This window comes from Syngnathoides biaculeatus, chromosome 3, assembly GCF_019802595.1.
Source record: "Syngnathoides biaculeatus isolate LvHL_M chromosome 3, ASM1980259v1, whole genome shotgun sequence".
Lineage (NCBI taxonomy): Eukaryota > Metazoa > Chordata > Actinopteri > Syngnathiformes > Syngnathidae > Syngnathoides > Syngnathoides biaculeatus.
Genome location: NC_084642.1, coordinates 8,379,082 through 8,396,848, shown reverse-complemented (window position 1 = coordinate 8,396,848; position 17,767 = coordinate 8,379,082). Strand labels below are relative to the sequence as shown.

Here is a 17,767-nt window from a genome sequence, read left to right as displayed (position 1 = left end):
TCCCAGCTGTCAACAGGCAGGAGGCGCCGTACACACTCACACCACACTCACAATCACACCTACGGGCAATTAGAGTGTCCAATAATGTTTTTGGAATGTGGTGCCCACACAGGCACGGGGAGAACATGCTAACTCTACAAGGCGGGTCCGGGATTGAACCCAGGACCTCAGAACTGTGAGGTTTTTACTTTTACCAGCTGCCCCAACCGTGCCGCCTGTGGAGTGGGATTTCCATTTCATTTTTGTAGAAACTATCCACCACTATCTGTTTAGCCACCCGCCCCACCCCCGCCTCCATCCCCCTCTTTTCACAGTTTTTGTGCACCATCTGGTGGCACCTTGGTGCCAAGGAACAGTTTAAGTCAGGGAGGTGCTTTTGGGGGGGTCAAAAGTAGTTCTGTGCCCCCTGCCTTGTGGCATTTATAGGCAACTCCGATACAGTCTAAACCTTTGCAAGGGGGCATCAATTACTTGTGGAGTTTTCATGGCAGGGCTCCGTCTCAACCCCACTCAAATTTTGGGAGCTCACGGTAATATCCTGCGTACGCTATTTTCAACGCATTTTCTGTACTCAATGACTTGTGATGAACTATATTTGCGTTGAATATGTTTACAATGTACTGAAAAATTGTGTTTTAAAGACTTTACATGAGGTCACTGATGGTGTAGTGGTACACACGGCTGACTTAGGTCTGGGCAGCGTGAGATCGATTCTCGCTCAGTGACGGTGTCGAGTTCTGCCCTGCGACTGACTGCTGACCAGTTCAGGGTGGAGTGCGAAGCTAGCTGGGATAGCCTCCAGCTCTCCCGTGACCCTTGTGAGGATAAGCGGCTTGGATAATGGCCCCTGTGACCCTTGTGAGGATAAGTGGCTAAGAAAATGGATGACTTTACATGTGTGAATGAGAAAAATGTATATGAAAAAAGGTGTCCGTGGTCTCTTAAGCACCATTGAATGAGGTCAGTACTTGTGCTTAAAAACCAGTTCTGAACGACCCGAATAGAGGGACATTTCGCGATCCAGTACTTTGAAATCTTTGCTCATTTTTTTATTTGAGCACGCAGGTACCGCTCGGCGGATCACGGGTCAGGTTGCGTTGCAACCGACGGCCGAGCCTTCAGACCTGCATTTCGCAAGATCTTCGATCCTCGTGCCCCGACCCCAGCCAATCAGCTCGGGGGTCCGATGCCCCCTTATCCGCACGTACGCAGCCAGCTGCCGGCCTTTCGCTCCCGCTCACGCGATTCTTGTCGCGAGGCAAACAACAAGAGAGAGGACCTCATACCCAGACTTGCCTCGCCATGTCTGCGCTCAAAGTCCTGTGCTGTCTGCTGCTGGCGTGTCACGCCGCAGACGGAAAGAAGACGGCGGGAAACCAAGCGGGTGAGTGACGGGAAAATTTCGCATGATCAGAGGTTTGAAATCACTGATCTAGACGTGTTATTTCATTGAAAATATTGTTTGGACATTAATTGGACACTAAAATTGTCCCTAGGTGTGATTGTGAGTGCGGCTGTTTGTCTCTATGTGCCCTGTGATTGGCTGGCGACCAGTTCAGGGTGTACCCCGCCTCCTCCTGCCCGTTGACAGCTGGGATAGGCTCCGGCGCTCCCCTTATCCTTGTGAGGATAAGCGGCAAAGAAAATGGATGGAGGGAACTTTACAATAAGCGTAACACGTTTCAAGCCATTTCAAAAGTTCATTTTAATTCACAGAAACAGTCTTAAACGTTTAAAAGAATATGATTTAATAATAATATTAATATAAATTTAACAATTTTTAAAGGCAGTTTTATTGCACTGGTAATGAAACTGACAAATACATTGAAGTCTCGAGATTTGCTGCTTGCTTGCTCAAAATTTTCCTCCTATTTTTTGTTTTTGTTTTTTTTTTGTTCAAGCATACCGCTAGTTTCTGTTTCTGTTTTGCGTTTGAATACGCATCAAGCCACTAATGCGACGCACATTTCGCGCTGGAAATAGGACGAAGCGCCGCGATGGCCTCAAAGCGACAATAAGTCATCGCAATTGATGGCTTCGTTCTGACTTTATCGCCGTGTTCCCGTTTTACTAACGCAGACCGTCTCTTTTACACGCCATCATTTCAGCGCGCTAAAAAAAAAAAAACCCAAAAAAACGCCAACAACTGCAAGATGTAGCATTAGCACTAACGCTAGTGCTAACGCGACAAACTCGACGGTTGATATCGCAGATGCCAAGAATAGGCGATCACGCCGGAGCTTAGCGCTTTGCTACAATATTAAGCAAAACCGTGAATATTTCAACACGGATTTCCCGCTACGTACGTAACTTTGTAAATAATCTAAGAGCATGTACATATTTGAGGTTTTATGTTCTTGTTTTTCCAGTGGATGATGCAACTGTTTTCTTCTTTTTCCTTTTTTTTTTAATTTTTATTTTTTATTTTTATGAAGGTACATCTTTTGGAGTAAAGGCCACCGGGGAAATGTGGGACAGAGTTTGTTAACATTGTGGGGGCGGCTCTCTTTTCTTTTTTTTTTTTTTTTTTGGCATCGCCGCCATTTAAAACATTCGAGACATGAAAAAAAGCCAAACATCGCTCGACGGCAAACTATAAATCAGCAAAATGAAAATTTTGTTTGATGCGGCTCGGTATTATTTGTTGGGGAAGAACGGATATAAGAAATGGGGAGGGGAGGAAAACGGGCACAGTTTCAGCCAACGGGACTTGTTGACAAGGGAGGAAGAGGCCATTTTGAACTGGAAAGCCCCTTGAGTGTTTACTCTGGTGCACTAGTATACTCTTACCAGTCAACTTTGTTGCACAACTAATGACAGTTTAGTTCTGTGAGTATTTCATTTAATATTATTGGAAAACTACTTGTGTATTGTAGCACTATTGTAGCCCAACAACCAGGCATGTGTCACGCACTAGTAGCCTCATGGATGCTACAAGTTGCACCAAAATGCCTTCTAATAATTTTGCCTGACAATTAACAGTTACTTAGTACTATATGGAATGCTGTAGGATGAATTTGTATTAATGTAGTAATGCATATTAGTAGTGACCCAAAACTGTGCACTAGTTGACAAGTAAGTGTGTGCTACAAATACTACTAAAGACCCTAATGAAATTACAGCAAAGCCTGGGTTCTCGAACATCCCCGTTTTCGAACGAAAATCGGTTCTCGAACGCCCCCGACAAAACCTGGAAATAACATATTCAGACCAGCTGACCCACAACGCGCTTTGTTGTGAATTCCCACGCCGCCGAAAAAAACCCGGAAATAACAATGCATGCGGCGCAAGCAGCTGACCCACCCACGACGTGTTTTGTGATTGTCAATTTGAACTCCCCCTGAAAAAAACGGCCATAACATGATGCGCGCGGGGCAAGCAGATGACCCACCCACGAAGCGTTTTGTTATTGTCTATTCGAACGCCTCCCACCCCCAAAAAAAACAGAAATGACATAACTTGCGCGGTGCAACCAGAGCACTTTTGTTATTCTGTATAACGCAGCCTCTGTACCCAGGCGTGTCCCGGTAGTGACTGTTGTTTTTCTTCTTATCGACGACTACCGTATTAACCCCCAATCAAGGCAAGTTGCTCGTTATTCTGCACTTTTAATAATAAAGAAAAGTTGAAAAGCTGGGGGCCGAGTCGCTACAGATACGGCAATGCACTCCCAGCCTCGCGTACTCTACTACTAAAGCATACATTTTAAACAAAAAATAAATATATTTCTTAAATTATCTTATTATATAGAGTATTTAAACTATGGATGTATTTCTAATATGCAGTTTATTATCAACAAAAGCTAAAAAAAAAATGTTTAAAAAGCCTAATTTTTCAGGCTTGAAACGCATCATTTCTTTTTCCAATCATTGTAATGGGAAACCTCGATTCGGTTTTCGAACAAATCACTTCTGGAACCGTTTTCTGGAACGGATTGTGGCCGAGAACCGAGGCATCACTGTATACTAGTTTACATCTAGGGCTTCGCGAGTTGTACTAGTAGCATGCAGATGACATGACAACTAGTGCCGTTTTGCCTAGGTGTGTATAATATGTTGCGCCCTCTGGTGGCGTATGACAGAATTACTAAATTAAAGGTCCCAACTGGAAATGTATTATTTTTGAATCCAGTGTATTATATGCTTTGTACAGTTCAGTTGTATTTAACTTTTTAGTACAATCAAATTTGAGAGGCCCTGTAGCTCAGTGGTTAGAGCACTGGTTTGGTAAACCAGGGGTTGTGGGTTCGTATCCCACTGGGCCCTCCACTCCCTGAGAAGGGTTGCGTCAGGAAGGGCATCCGGCGTAAAAATTGTGCCAAATATATATGTGCGTTCATCTGAGATGACACGCTGTGGCGACCCCGAAAGGGACAAGCCGAAAGAAACTTACTAGTACAATCAAATTTGACACGTACATGAACATCGAGTTGGAAACGCTGGCACACTTTTCCGTGCGCAACTGTGCACACATAAATACACACAACTGTACACTATGATACTTTGAAGGTATAACTTGTAACTGTGTACCTGAGAGCAAAGATGGGAACGTGTCGCCTCGCCCGATGACCAGCACGTGTGTGTGTGTGTTCTCGCCCCGAGAAGCGGCCCTCCCGGGAGCCGGGCGGGGCCCTCCGAAGGCCAAAGAGCTCCACGTCGGCAGCACGCTCTTCCGGCTGTTGGCGGCGACGGGGGAGGACACCTGCGCCCTGGAGCCCTCGCAGCTGCACGGCCTCTCGTCCTGCGGCTTCAACGCCTCTAATCCCCTCATCATCATCAGCCACGGGTGGTCGGTAAGGTCACTCGGCCCGGCTCGCTGTGAAGCGTGACGGGAACGCGCTCGCCGCGCCGCCGCCGCCACACCTGCGCTGTTTAATGAGGGGCCGATCAAAAAAGATCACCACGCTTATTTCGGATTGACACGGGCAGAATTCGCCTTTCTTGTTGTGCTTGTCGTCTGTACTGATTTTGCCTTGTTCATCTAACTAAATAACGTAAAAGAAACACCAAAAGAATGACATAATATATTAATATTATGATACTAATGATGAACTTTACATTAAGACTCATACTAACCTGATTTTGGGACTCAAACACGTGCTGTAGAAAAACAACAACCCAAAAGTGAGTAAAATGCCCACTCGGAAAAAAAAATACACATTTAAATCCCAGCCCCACCTGTATGGAGTTTGCATATTCTTCACACACATGCGTGGGTTTTCTCGGGGTACTCCGGTTTGCTCCCACACCCCCAAAACGCGACGACTAAATTGCCCGTAGGTGACACTCGCCAATGGTTGTGTGTTTCTACCCACCCTGCGATTGTTTCAGGGTCTCGCCCAAAATTTTGCTGTGATCAGCTCCATAAGCGGGGCGGAGAATGGTTAGATGGATGGAATTATATTACAAGAATAGAATAACAGGATTTTTAAGATGCAATTGTCCGGGAATAAATTTGTTTTTGTTTTCTTTTTTTTTTTCCAAGAAAAGAAGAATAAAAGGCATATACAGTGAAGAAAATAAATATTTGAACACCACGCTATATTGCAAGTTCTCCCACTTAGAAATCATGGACGGGTCTGAAATTTTCATCGTAGGTGCATCTCCACTCTGAGAGAGATCATCTAAAAAGAAAAACCCAGAAATCACTATATGATTTTTTTTTTAACAACTTATTTGTGTGATACCGCTGCAAATAAGTATTTGAACAGCTGTCTATCAGCTAGAATTCTGACCCTCAAAGACCTCTTAGTCTGCCTTTAAAAGTCCACCTCGACTCTGAATAAGATGCACCTGTGTGGGGTCGTTCACTGCATAAAGACAACTGTCCACCCCATACAATCAGTAAGACTCAAACTTGTGACACGGCCAAGACCAAAGAGCTGTCCAAAGACACCAGAGACAAAATTGTACAACCCCACACAGCTCGAAAGATATCCCCTTGTGGGGTCTCAGTGACCCTTAGAAAGGTGAGGAATCAGCCCAGGACTACACAACAGGACTTGGTCAATGACCTGAAAAGAGCTGAGACCACCGTTTCCAATAATTCCACTAACTGTGTTTGGAGGAAGACTAATGATGAGTTCCATCCCAAGAACACCATCCCTACTGTGAAGGATGGGGGTGGAAGCTGTATTAAGGAGGGGATGACCGCGGCCATGTATAGTGAGATTTTGGGGAACAACCTCTTTCCCTCAGTCAGACCATTGAAGATGGATCCTGGCTGTTGTCTTTCAACATGACAATGACCCGAAGCACACAGCCAGGAAAACCAAGGAGTGGCTCCGTAAGAAGCATATCAAGGTTCTGGCGTGGCCTAGCCAGTCTCCAGACCTAAACCCAATCGAAAATCTTTGGAGGGAGCTGAAACTCCGTGTTTCTCAGCGACAGCCCAGAAACCTGTCTGATCTAGAGAAGATCTGTGTGGAGGAATGGGCCAAAATCCCTCCTGCAGTGTGTGCAAACCTGGTGAACAACTACAAGAAACGTTTGACCTCTGCAATTGCAAACAAAGGCTACTGTACCAAATATTAACATTGGTTTTCTCAGGTGTTCAAGTACTTATTTTCTTCACTGTAAAACTGTAAAATTACTTTATTTAACTTTTTTTGTGTGGAAAGAACGATAAAATGTAAATGTGATGAAATTGCCTTGGGCGGCAACAGTCAGCCTGGTGATGTTTGGTCAGGTGAACGGCATTATGGAGAGCTGGGTGATGAGGCTGGCCACCATCCTCAAGACTCACCTGAGAGACGTCAACGTCGTGATGACCGACTGGCTCTCCCTGGCTCAACAGTACTACCCCAAAGCGGCGTACAACACGCGCACGGTTGGAAAGGACATCGCGCATCTGTTGCTCTCACTCAAGGTACCAATTTGACCCCCCAACTACTGCATGGCATTGCTGGACACTGTAGTAGGATAATTTTAACAATGTGCTTATAGGTCTGGTATTTATTGATTTTTGTCACAGTGGGTGAGCTGGTAAAACGTTGCCTCACAGTTCTGAGGTCCTGGGTTCGATCTGTGTAGCGTGTGCATGATCTCCCCATGCTTGCGTGGGTTTTCTCCGGGCACTGCGGTTTCCTCCCACATCTCAAAAACATGCAACAATTATTGGACGCTCTAAATTACCTCAACGGTGTGATCCTGAGTGTGGTTGTTTGTCTCTATCTGCCCTGCGATTGGCTGGCAACCAGTTCAGGGTGTGCCCCGCCTGCTGCCCATTTGAGATAGGCTCCAGCACGCTCCGCGACCCTTGTGAGGATAACCAGCGAAGAAAACAGATGGATGAATGGATGGATTTTGTCATACAAGTGTCCAGAACAGGCCACTCTGACAGCTACTTGTGTTTGACCCAGTTTTCTATCCGGCTTATCCATATTTGGCTAAGACCACCCCCCTTTACTCTGATTGGTTGCAACGGTGTAGAAGACCCACCTGTGAAGTTTTAGGTTTTTAATTGCATACTCGTAGGCCATTAGTAGCAATAGTAATGGGAAAACAAATGTTACTAGTAAGACACAATCCTTTTACCAGTGCAATAACTCACTAATGAGGATGAAGAATCCACTAGTTTTCAAGGACCTTGAACCTGGTATCAAGGATCTCAAATAAAGGTCAGACGTATTTCCACAGCTTCCTTTATACGTTCTCATTTGCACATCCCATGACACCAAAGTATTCCAACTCTTACAGGAGCACTACAACTATTCATTCCGGAAGGTTCATTTGATCGGCTACAGCCTCGGCGCTCACGTCTCCGGATTTGCCGGAAGCTATCTTAAAGGGCCGGAACGCATCGGAAGAATTACTGGTGAGTTTTCGCCATCGCCGAGCGGAAAATACGATGAGCCGTCAGCGCCACACAGGGGTCGTCGGTGACATTTGCGCAGGTCTCGACCCGGCCGGCCCGCTGTTCGAAGGCATGTCACCCGCTGACAGATTGTCCCCCGACGACGCCGACTTCGTGGACGCCATTCACACGTTCACCCACGAGCGTCTGGGCCTCAGCGTGGGCATCAAGCAACCTGTGGCTCATTATGACTTTTACCCCAACGGGGGCGACTTCCAGCCCGGATGCGACCTGGCCAGAATCTACGAGCACATCTCCCAGAACGGAGTTCTTGGTGAGATACCGGACGTGGCAGTCACAACTTTAGGTACACTTGCACAGTCTCTCTCTCGCTCTCTGAGTGATGGAAGAGTAGCTGGTAAAGCATTGGCCTCACAGTTCTGAGGACCCGGGTTCGATGCCGGCCCCACCTGTGTGGAGTTTGCAAGTTCTCCCCGTGCCTGCGCGGGTTTTCTCCGGGCACTCCGGTTTCCTCCCACATACCCAAAACATGCAACATTAACTGGATACTCTAAATTGCCCCTAGGTGTGATTGTGTTTGCGACTGTTTGTCTCTATGTGCCCTGCGATTGGCTGGCAACCAGTTTAGGGTGTACCCTGCCTCCTCCCAGTCGACAGCTGGGGTGGGCTACAGCATGCCCCGCGACCCTCGTGAGGATAAGAGGCTAAGAAAATTGATGGATGGAAGTTAGGGCGATGCAGAATGGAAAGACAGATGATCCTGATGGAGGCTAGAGACAGGGAAAAAGTGAGCATTGGGTAGTGTGTCTCTGTACACCCTATGACAGAGTACCTACAGAGGAACTGTGGTCCTACTCTGAAGTGCCAGAGATGTATGTTAAAATAGTACAGTGAAGAAAATAAGTATTTGAACACCCTGCTATATTGCAAATTCTCCCACTTAGAAATCATGGAGGGGTCTGAAATTTTCATCCTAGGTGCATGTCCACTGTGAGAGAGATCATCTAAAAAGAAAAATCCAGAAATCACAATGATTTTTTAATGATTTATTTGTGTGATACAGCTGCAAATAAGTTTTTGAACACCTGTCTGTCAGCTAGAATTCTAACCCCCAAAGACCTGTTAGTAACCTCCAGTCCATGTATTATCCTGTATCAGATGCACCTGTGTGAGGTCGTTAGCTGGATAAAGACACCTGTCCACGCTGTACAATCGGTAAGACTCAAACCTGTAACATGGCCAATACCAAAGAGCTGTCCAAAGACACCAGAGGCAAAATTGTACAACTCCACACGGCTGGAAAGGGCGACGGAGAAGTTGCCAAGCAGCTTGGTGAACATTTCTGGATTTTTCTTCTTAGATCATATCTCTCAGTGGACATGCACCTATGATGAAAATTTCAGACCCCTCCTTGATTTCCAAGTGGGAGAACTTGCATTACCGCAACGTGTTCAAATTCTCATTTTCTTCACTGTATATATGACAGAAGAGTGGTGAGGTGTGCTGTAGCTGTGTGACAGAGAAGTATAAACTGAAGTGAGGAGGGCATCAGGGATCAGCCTTGAGTCCCTTCCGGTTTGCAGTAGCGATGGACAGGCTGGCAGATGAGGTTAGACTGGACTCCACGTGGACCATGATGGTCGCAGATTATAGCAGGGAGAAAGTGGAGGAACATTGAGAAAGAAATGCACAAAGAAGGAGAGGATTCAAGTAAGAGGTGAGTAATATGAGTGGAGGACTTGAAAATGTTTCGGTTCAACAGTCAAAATGTGATAAGGAAGTGTAGAAAGAGGCGAAGGAAAGTGGCGGAAAGTTTACCCGGCAGCGGGGACTAGTAGGAGCGCTACTAGGTAGCGGAAAATGAAGATGATGAGATTCCCTCCAGGAGTGACTGGGTTTGATCAAATGGAGAAGACAGCCTTCGTGGAAAAGAAAGGAAAAGAAGAATTGGTATTTGTTCAAGGCGTCTCAAAAGATCAATACGATGGGCTTGCTACACATATATATTTTTTTTAAATGAAATATCTTCATGCGCTGGTACATATAGTATATGCAATTGCAGACGTCAGTCAAAGAATGAGAGCTTAGTGGTGTCCTCCTCCTCCGGCGCTCTGTCATAACATTGTTTTTTCTTAATTGGTGACGCCACCTGAAAAGCGAGATTTGAGGAGCCCTGGATGCGCCGAGCTCGTTCATCTCGGCCTGCCGTTGACAGTTCCTCCTCGTGTGCGTTGGAGCAGATGAATTTAATTCCCTCCAGCTGAGCGCCGGTGGCTCGCTGATTGGTGGCGTTTTGGTGCCTCTCAATGCAAAAGAGAGGAAAAAAAACAAAAAAAAAAAAGCATCCGCATGAAATGACAGCGAGCGCCGCATTAAAGCGCCTGTCAAAACCCGGGAGTTAATTAGCAACATGTGCCTTTTCCTTCCTGCGCTCGCAGCCCGAGAAGCGAGGCGCAGCGCGGCTAATGACGTCGAAAAGTGGCGTGACAACATCAACGCCTGATAGGTGTCATATCTATGCAGTCGTGATGTCAGTCTACCTGCGGATGTTGCCATGAAAGCCCCTTCAAAGCCTGTCAGACCGTAAGCAGGTCATACATACTCCCTGCTGTCAGCTATGAGAAACAATTGAATTTCTTCCCTATCCATATTTAGATTTTGTTATGTTACATCAACTTTATGAGATGTGATACCTTTTATGGCCGTTTTCACATCATCTTGAGTCCCTTTTTTTTTGTGTGTGTGTGTGTGTTTCTCTCTTATTTTATCCTGCAGGTTAACTAGATATATTTTGTGTGTGTGTGTGTGTGTTCAGCTGCCCAGCAAAGCCGTATTGTGTTATCCACAAATATAGATGTTTTATTTTAGTCAGACATTGGCTTTCTGCAAACTTCTAGTCATTACACATTGATTTTTTTTTTTTTTTTCTCTCAGATGTTCTGTTTCAACTATTTTGCTATTTGTCTTTCCCCTGTTGGAGTCAGTGGTTCACCTTGGGTGACTATACTGACTTCCCCCTGAACAGGGTGACAAATACTTTCTTTTTGAGGTAATTCTCAAGCTTCGACCACAAGTGGCGGAGAATTCTTACCTCTGCATCCTCACTTTTACACATGCACACGTTTCACAGAGCTCCAGTACATGCAGGACACAGGTTGCCCTTTTCTCAGTTTTATAGACTAATTTGTCTACTCGATAGGGACTAGTATTCTTGAGGTTTGGTTCTGCCAGAGTCACCCAGACGCGCATTCCTCATGAGTGTGTGAGTTTCCTACTCACCCGAGATGTCTTTACTTCCATCGGCTTCTCGTCAAGCCCTCAGCCTCCAGACGCAAAGTCGAGGCCCAGTCCCCGAAAGCGTCTCAAGTGCCGTTGCCACGGTCTTTGGCTGGACGTCGACTCGGCCCCTGGAAACCTCAGGTATCTTGAGATCCGGCTCCAAGGACCAAGTAAATGTCAGGTTTACCATGTAGACATTCATTAAACTGGACAAAAAAATGGAAGTAAAGACACCAGTTCAAGTTTGACAGCTCGTGAAGAGAGATGAGAGGAACTGTCTCGTACAATTCGCCACTGCACTCTCTGATTATCCTCTCCTCAGCACCTCTACTTATTTAGTTTCAAGACCCCCCTTATTTACACGGATGTTGAAAAAAGGAGACGGCAAGCAAAACATAGTTGGAAACAAAGTGTACTTGTTTGTTCATGTGTGTGGAAGATTGCTGAGTACATGAGTGGTCATCATTTCTTCAACAGCCAGCAGGTGGTCTTGGTTCTAACAGTTCTGATGATTGGATATTTTTGTTCTTGCTATCTCCTGCTAGGCGCCTGCCACATTATCTGTAGCAGAGCAAAGCATTTCTTTATTTGAAGCAGATGTATGATAATTATCGTCACAATTATTCCTACATTTACTACGTAAAAATGTCCTTGATGTTTAAAAAAAAGGACAAAATTATATTAAATGTAAAAGATTAAATTTAAAACTGAAAAAGATAAAAAGATGAAGATTATTTTTCGCAAAGGATAAAGACTATGCGGCTGTAAGTGCTTTCTTTCACATGCATTTTTTTCTTAAAGGAGTACGTTTTTAAAAAAAAATGTCAACTTGTGCTTTGTATTGTGGCAGCCCGTTGGCCCTAAGCTAACACGCAATGCAAAATGCCACAGACGGGCTAAGGAATGGCATCAGTGTCACCACGTTGTAACGCTTTAAACAGCTCCATCAACATAAATGGTGATGCAGCACACGTAGACTATATATACTCGGGGCCTATATTCTTTATATTCCATACATCCATGCATTTTCTGAGCCGCTTATCCTCACAAGGGTCACGGGAAGTGCTGGAGCCTATCCCAGCTGTCAACGGACAGGAGGCGGGGTACGCCCTGAACTGGTTTGCCAGCCAATCGCAGGGCAGATGGAGACAAACAGCCGCACTCACAATCACACCGAGGGGCAATTTAGAGTGTCCAATGAATGTTGCATGTTTTTGGTATGTGAGAGGAAACCGGAGTGCCTGGAGGAAAACCGCGGAGGCACGGGGAGAACATGCACACTCTACACTTGTATTGTGGATTCAGAGCATTACAAAGTTTTTGGTAGTTCAGTGAATGCAGTTAGTTAACGGCACACCTCTGATACAATTACCTTTTTTTAGGCTCCATTATATACACGCACGGTGGCAAAAATGTATTTCACAAGGTCTATTGGGCTCGTTATCTCAACTCATACATTTGTCAAAGACACCAAATTGCTTGAAAAGAAAACGACTCGGAAGTCAACGTTTTATCAAGTCAATTCCTAAATGCCAACCTCACTCCAACGAATAGCGAGTGTACACGCTTATAATAATATCGACAGGAGGAAATACAAGTATAAAGCAACGATTAGCTTGAGTTTCTCCACCCAAAGTTCTGTAGTTAAAAACATCACAGCATTGATTTGTGCATTCCCATAAAGGTTTTTAGCTGATTACATTACCAGGACCATGAGCTTGAGGAACGCGTACGAGTACTAAACTCAGGAAATTGCCTGTTCACACGATGTTCTCGTGGGCTGTGGTCCAGGTTCCTCAAGCAGAGCCGAAAGGCATGTGCTCGTGAAGAATGTGTGGATGGTGACATCAAGTGGACAAATGATGTACTAACACCCTTAAAGTAACATTGGCATTGAGTCACAGGATTATGAAAATGTTTCTCGTAAAATAGTAAACGGTCACTACTTCAAAAGAGTATTTGCACCGTCGTGTGAATAAGATGAATAAATACATTCATGTCCGACTTCTCATGTTGCAGATTTTGTGCAAACGGTGAAATGTGCCCACGAGCGCTCCGTACATCTTTTCATCGACTCAGTGGTCAACAAAAACCAGCCGATCAGGGCGTACGGCTGCAACAACAACAGGGCTTTCGACAGAGGCGCCTGTCTGGACTGTCGGAAGAACCGCTGCAACACGCTCGGCTACAACGTCGAGAAGGTCCGTGCGGGGCAGCGTAGCAAGAGGTTCTATGTGAAAACGGGATCCAGGATGCCCTACAAACGTATGTACATTTCAACACACCGATTTTGTCAGCCCGTTTGTCGCAGGCTTCCGAGTGGGGTTTCGGACCACCACCACAATAGGTGAAATCTGTGAAGTAGCGGGCACATATTTTCAGCACGAACCTCCCCAGACTCTCGATTAATCTTCCCCACACTTCTAATAACCTCTACCATATTCTCATAAACACTTTATATGTTCTTAAACACCTTCTCAACATGCATCAATCCAGAGTTGTAATTTTTTGTTTTGTTTTTAAGTCTTTTGTTATGAAGAATTTTTTGCCACAAAAATTGCAGTATGTACTCAAAAGTCTGCGATATGGATAAAACAAGAGAACACTGTAAATGCCGAGAAACATTTTAGTATGATTCTATCATAACCTTGTTTGAGTCAGTTTTTATTATTATTTATCCTCATTGGGGTGTTTTACAAAGTATTTGATAAATAGGATAGAATGTAATGAAGAATTTTTTGTCCATCATAATTCAGTCGGCGACACGGTGGATCAGCTGGTAAAGCGTTGGCCTCACAGTTCTGAGGACCATGGTTCAAATCCCGGCCCCACCTGTGTAGAGTTTCTCCCACATCCCAAAAACATGCAACATTAATTGGAAACTCTAAATTGCCCATAGGTGTGATTGCGAATGTGGCTGTTTGTTTCTATGTGCCCTGCGATTGCCCGGCAACCAGTTCAGGGTGTACCCCGCCCTCTTGCCCGTTGACAGCCGGGATAGGCTCCACCACTCCCGTGACTCTCGTGAGGATAAGTGGCAAAGAAAATGGATGGATGGATGATAATTCAGTGTGCATTGTACTGCTCCTTGAACATCAAGGTGCAGTATAATGCTTGCTTAAAAAAATAAAGATGACAGTCGCAACAACTCAATAAGCTGCAGTAATATTGATTGTTTTCTTTGTAGAGGATAAAGAATATATGCATGTGAGTATTGTTAAAGGAAAAAAAAGGGACGATGATCCGAGCGTTTTGATTTCATCTCGCTACCACACAGTTTATCACTACCAGCTGAGGATTCGGTTCCTGCAGCCCACGCAGAGCAGCAACCCCTCACTCAGCATCGCCCTCATCGGCACAAAGGAGGAGAGCGGCGATCTCCCCGTGGCCTTGTGAGTGCCGGCCTTCCGCGCGTTACCGCAAGGGACAAAGCATTTAGAAACTAAATACCGTAATTCACTTCGATAACCGCGCCGTGCTTCCGCGTGGAAACATTCTAACGCTGTTCCGTTTCTAAAACCCGCAAGCGCCGAGGAGGTTTTCGTGAATAAGACGTACACCTTCCTGATCACCCTGGATCGACATTTGGGGGATCTGATGTTACTCAAGCTCCAGTGGGAGGAATCGGTCGTGTGGACGAACCTGTGGAACCAGGTGCAGACCATCATGCCTTGGGGCGGACGTGTCGCCAAACCGCACCTGACAGTAGGCAACATCAGTGTCAAAGATGGAGACACGCAAGAACGGTATGAAACTCCTCCCCCCCCAATCTGTTTACTGTGGACTGATGTAAAGTTTTGACAACAAAAGTATGTAGTATTCATCCACAAACAACTAGCGTTAAAAATGTGATACGGCAAAGGGCTATAAAGGGTATTTTGATCGACTGTTAAAAGCGGGAAAGGGTTAGCGAGCCACATGCGGATACAACAAATAACGCAAAGCATTGTGCTTTACATTTAAATCTGTTATCTTTACGAATTTAAGTTATTAACAAAAGAATTATCTTGGTTTTCCTAGAGTTTGTGGCACCCATTTGGCACTAAAATATAGAGCTTGTGCACCTACGGCATCGAAATCACGTCACTGGCCGGAAGTGCCGGTCAAACAAAGCGTTCTTCAATGCTAAGTCAGTTGGAAACGACGCGAAAATACATCTAATAGCACGACGCCCAGAGTTTTGTTCGATACCGCTAAATATTTAGAAGGTGACAATACACGAAGGTATGTGGAAAAATGAGACACTTGGCACCCATATTTAATGCCAAAGTCGATGTTTTCGCCGATAAGAAATTGGACTATTAATTCGCTTCCACTTGTATTGGACAACTGGAACGGCAAATGGATCTGGTTAGTAAATCGTCGAGATTTACACGGGAAACTTTGAAAGCGTATTAAAGTCTGGATGCATACAAATACTTCGTTGCCAGACCTGTTCTCAACGGGGTGACGGCTCATGAACGTGAAAGTGTGTTCGGCTACATGTTTACCTTTGCCAAAATCCAATAATCTTTTCAGCTAGTATTCAATACAAATACTAATATTCAAATAAATGACCCCTGGTTTTACACAAACTCGCATTCAGTAACTATGATTGAAAAAAAAAAAAAAAAAAAAAAAAAAAAAGAGGACAAGCGAGTCGGCTCCACGTTAGCGTTTCCCAAGAAGTACTTATAATGCCAAGTTGCGAATAAGACTGATTCACCTCCAACCTACACGGAAGCGTGTTGCGGGCACATGTTAAACTTCGGTGAACCTCTCTGTGACTTTTTTTTTTAAAATATGCATCGTTCTCAAATTAGTCCAATGCATATTTAAAAAAAGAAAACCCACTGGGATAGGATTCAACCCCCGTACACGGAAGCGTGTTGTGGCCACACGTTAACCTACGTAAACATCACTGTGACTGACGGTTTATCTTCTTTTTTTTGAAATACGCATGGGACTCATTTGAGAACAATGCATATATATATATATTTTTTTTTTAAAGTCTGTCACGGAGAGGTTCACTGAAGTTTAACATGTGGCCCCAACACGCTTCCGTGTACGTTGAAGACGAATCAGTCTTATTCACAACTTGGCATTATAAGTACTTCTTGGGAAACGCTACGGTGGAGCCGACTCGCTTGTCCATTTTTTTTTTACCAATCATAGTTACTGAATGCGAGTTTGTGTAAAACCAGGGGTCATTTATTTGAATATTAGTATTTGTATTTAATACTAGCTGAAAAAATTGTTGGATTTTGGCAAAGGTAAACATGTAGCCGAACACACTTTCACGTTCATGAGCCGTCACCCCGTTGAGAACAGGGCCGGCAACGACGTATTTAGATAAAAACTTTTGTTGTTGTTATTGTTAAATGTGAAAACGTGCCTTTTCCCCTCCCCAGGATATCTTTTTGTGCCATGACAAATGAGGACCAGCGTGTGGAAATATCGCAAGTTAAAGTGTTTGTGCGCTGTCAAAAAAGAGCCAGGAAAGCAGCACAGGAGGAAACACACGTAAGGAAATAAATACCTGCAAAGCCCGAAGACGTTTCACATCCGGATGACGGTGCGCAGGCTCATTGGGGTATGCGACACTACGGAAACGGGTTCAAACGGGTTATTATTAAACAGCCTGTTTAAACATGAAGAAACATTTGATTGCGTCACAACTTACTTGTTTGGCCAGGTGGGAGTTCGAAACCTTGGGTCAAATTCTCAGATTTCATGCGTGGGTATTGTTAGACACTTGCCAACCCAAATATTGGGAGGTGAGTTCAGTGACATTTTGTTGACAATTCCGGGGAATCGTTATCTCAATGTATGCTCAGTCATATAACGACAATAAAAGCTTTTGGTTTGATTTCAAATCCATGGTTGTAAAAAGTACTGACCAGAAAGTTCTAATGCCAAATACTGTGCACAGAAGAAATATACAGCAAAACAATTGTTAAAATCTGCACTATGCAAGGTGACCACAAGTGGTTTGCAAAAGTGTTTTTTTTTTAAACATTCATCCATTCATTTTCTTTGCCGCTTATCCTCACGAGGGTCACGGGAGTGCTGGAGCCTATCCCAGCTGTTAACGGGCAGGAGGCGGGGTACACCCTGAACTGGTTGCCAGCCAATCGTAGGGCACATGGAAACAAACAGTCACACTCACAATCACACCTACGGGCAATTTAGAGTCTCCAATGAAGGCATGTTTTTGGGATGTGGGAGGAAACCGGGGTGCCCGGAGAAAACCCGCCCGGAGAACATGCAAACAACTCATGACTAGTTGAACTTTCCACCATTTGTCCGGCTCAATTGCAACATATGGTTGTCTAAACCAAAGAAAAACATTTTTACCACAAAGTCAACTGGCAGCCACGTTGTGGGTCGCGAGTATGCAGAGCGAGGTGAGGAACACCACAAGTGTGATGAATGTTAAATTAATTTTGAAAAAAAAATTAAAGGTAGACTTGATAGCCAGCTTCAAACTGGCACGGCTGCTTTAGAGTGCCTCGTCGTTGCCATGTGGAACGACTTAGCCACCGGAAGCTTGAAAGATGATATGGGAAATTTTCACAGATCAAACTCAAACTCAAGCCGGTTTCAGCACCCACATCTCAATGTGCGTGGAGGCAAGTTATGAAGTTAATATTTTTCTTCAAAACTGACAGATTTGTAAAAAGAATACATTACT

General features: G+C 44.7%; 1 protein-coding gene across 1 annotated transcript; it reads left to right on the top strand.

The window, feature by feature from the left end:
- Positions 1-1,302: 1,302 nt before the first annotated feature.
- lipca (lipase, hepatic a) lies at positions 1,303-16,636 on the top strand. Its single transcript, XM_061813895.1, is given in 10 exon segments — positions 1,303-1,384; positions 4,602-4,792; positions 6,688-6,867; positions 7,698-7,815; positions 7,895-8,128; positions 13,114-13,359; positions 14,372-14,486; positions 14,622-14,840; positions 16,485-16,557; positions 16,559-16,636. Coding segments are annotated over 10 exon segments (1,500 nt in total). The 3' UTR covers positions 16,601-16,636.
- The last annotated feature ends 1,131 nt before the right edge of the window (positions 16,637-17,767 follow it).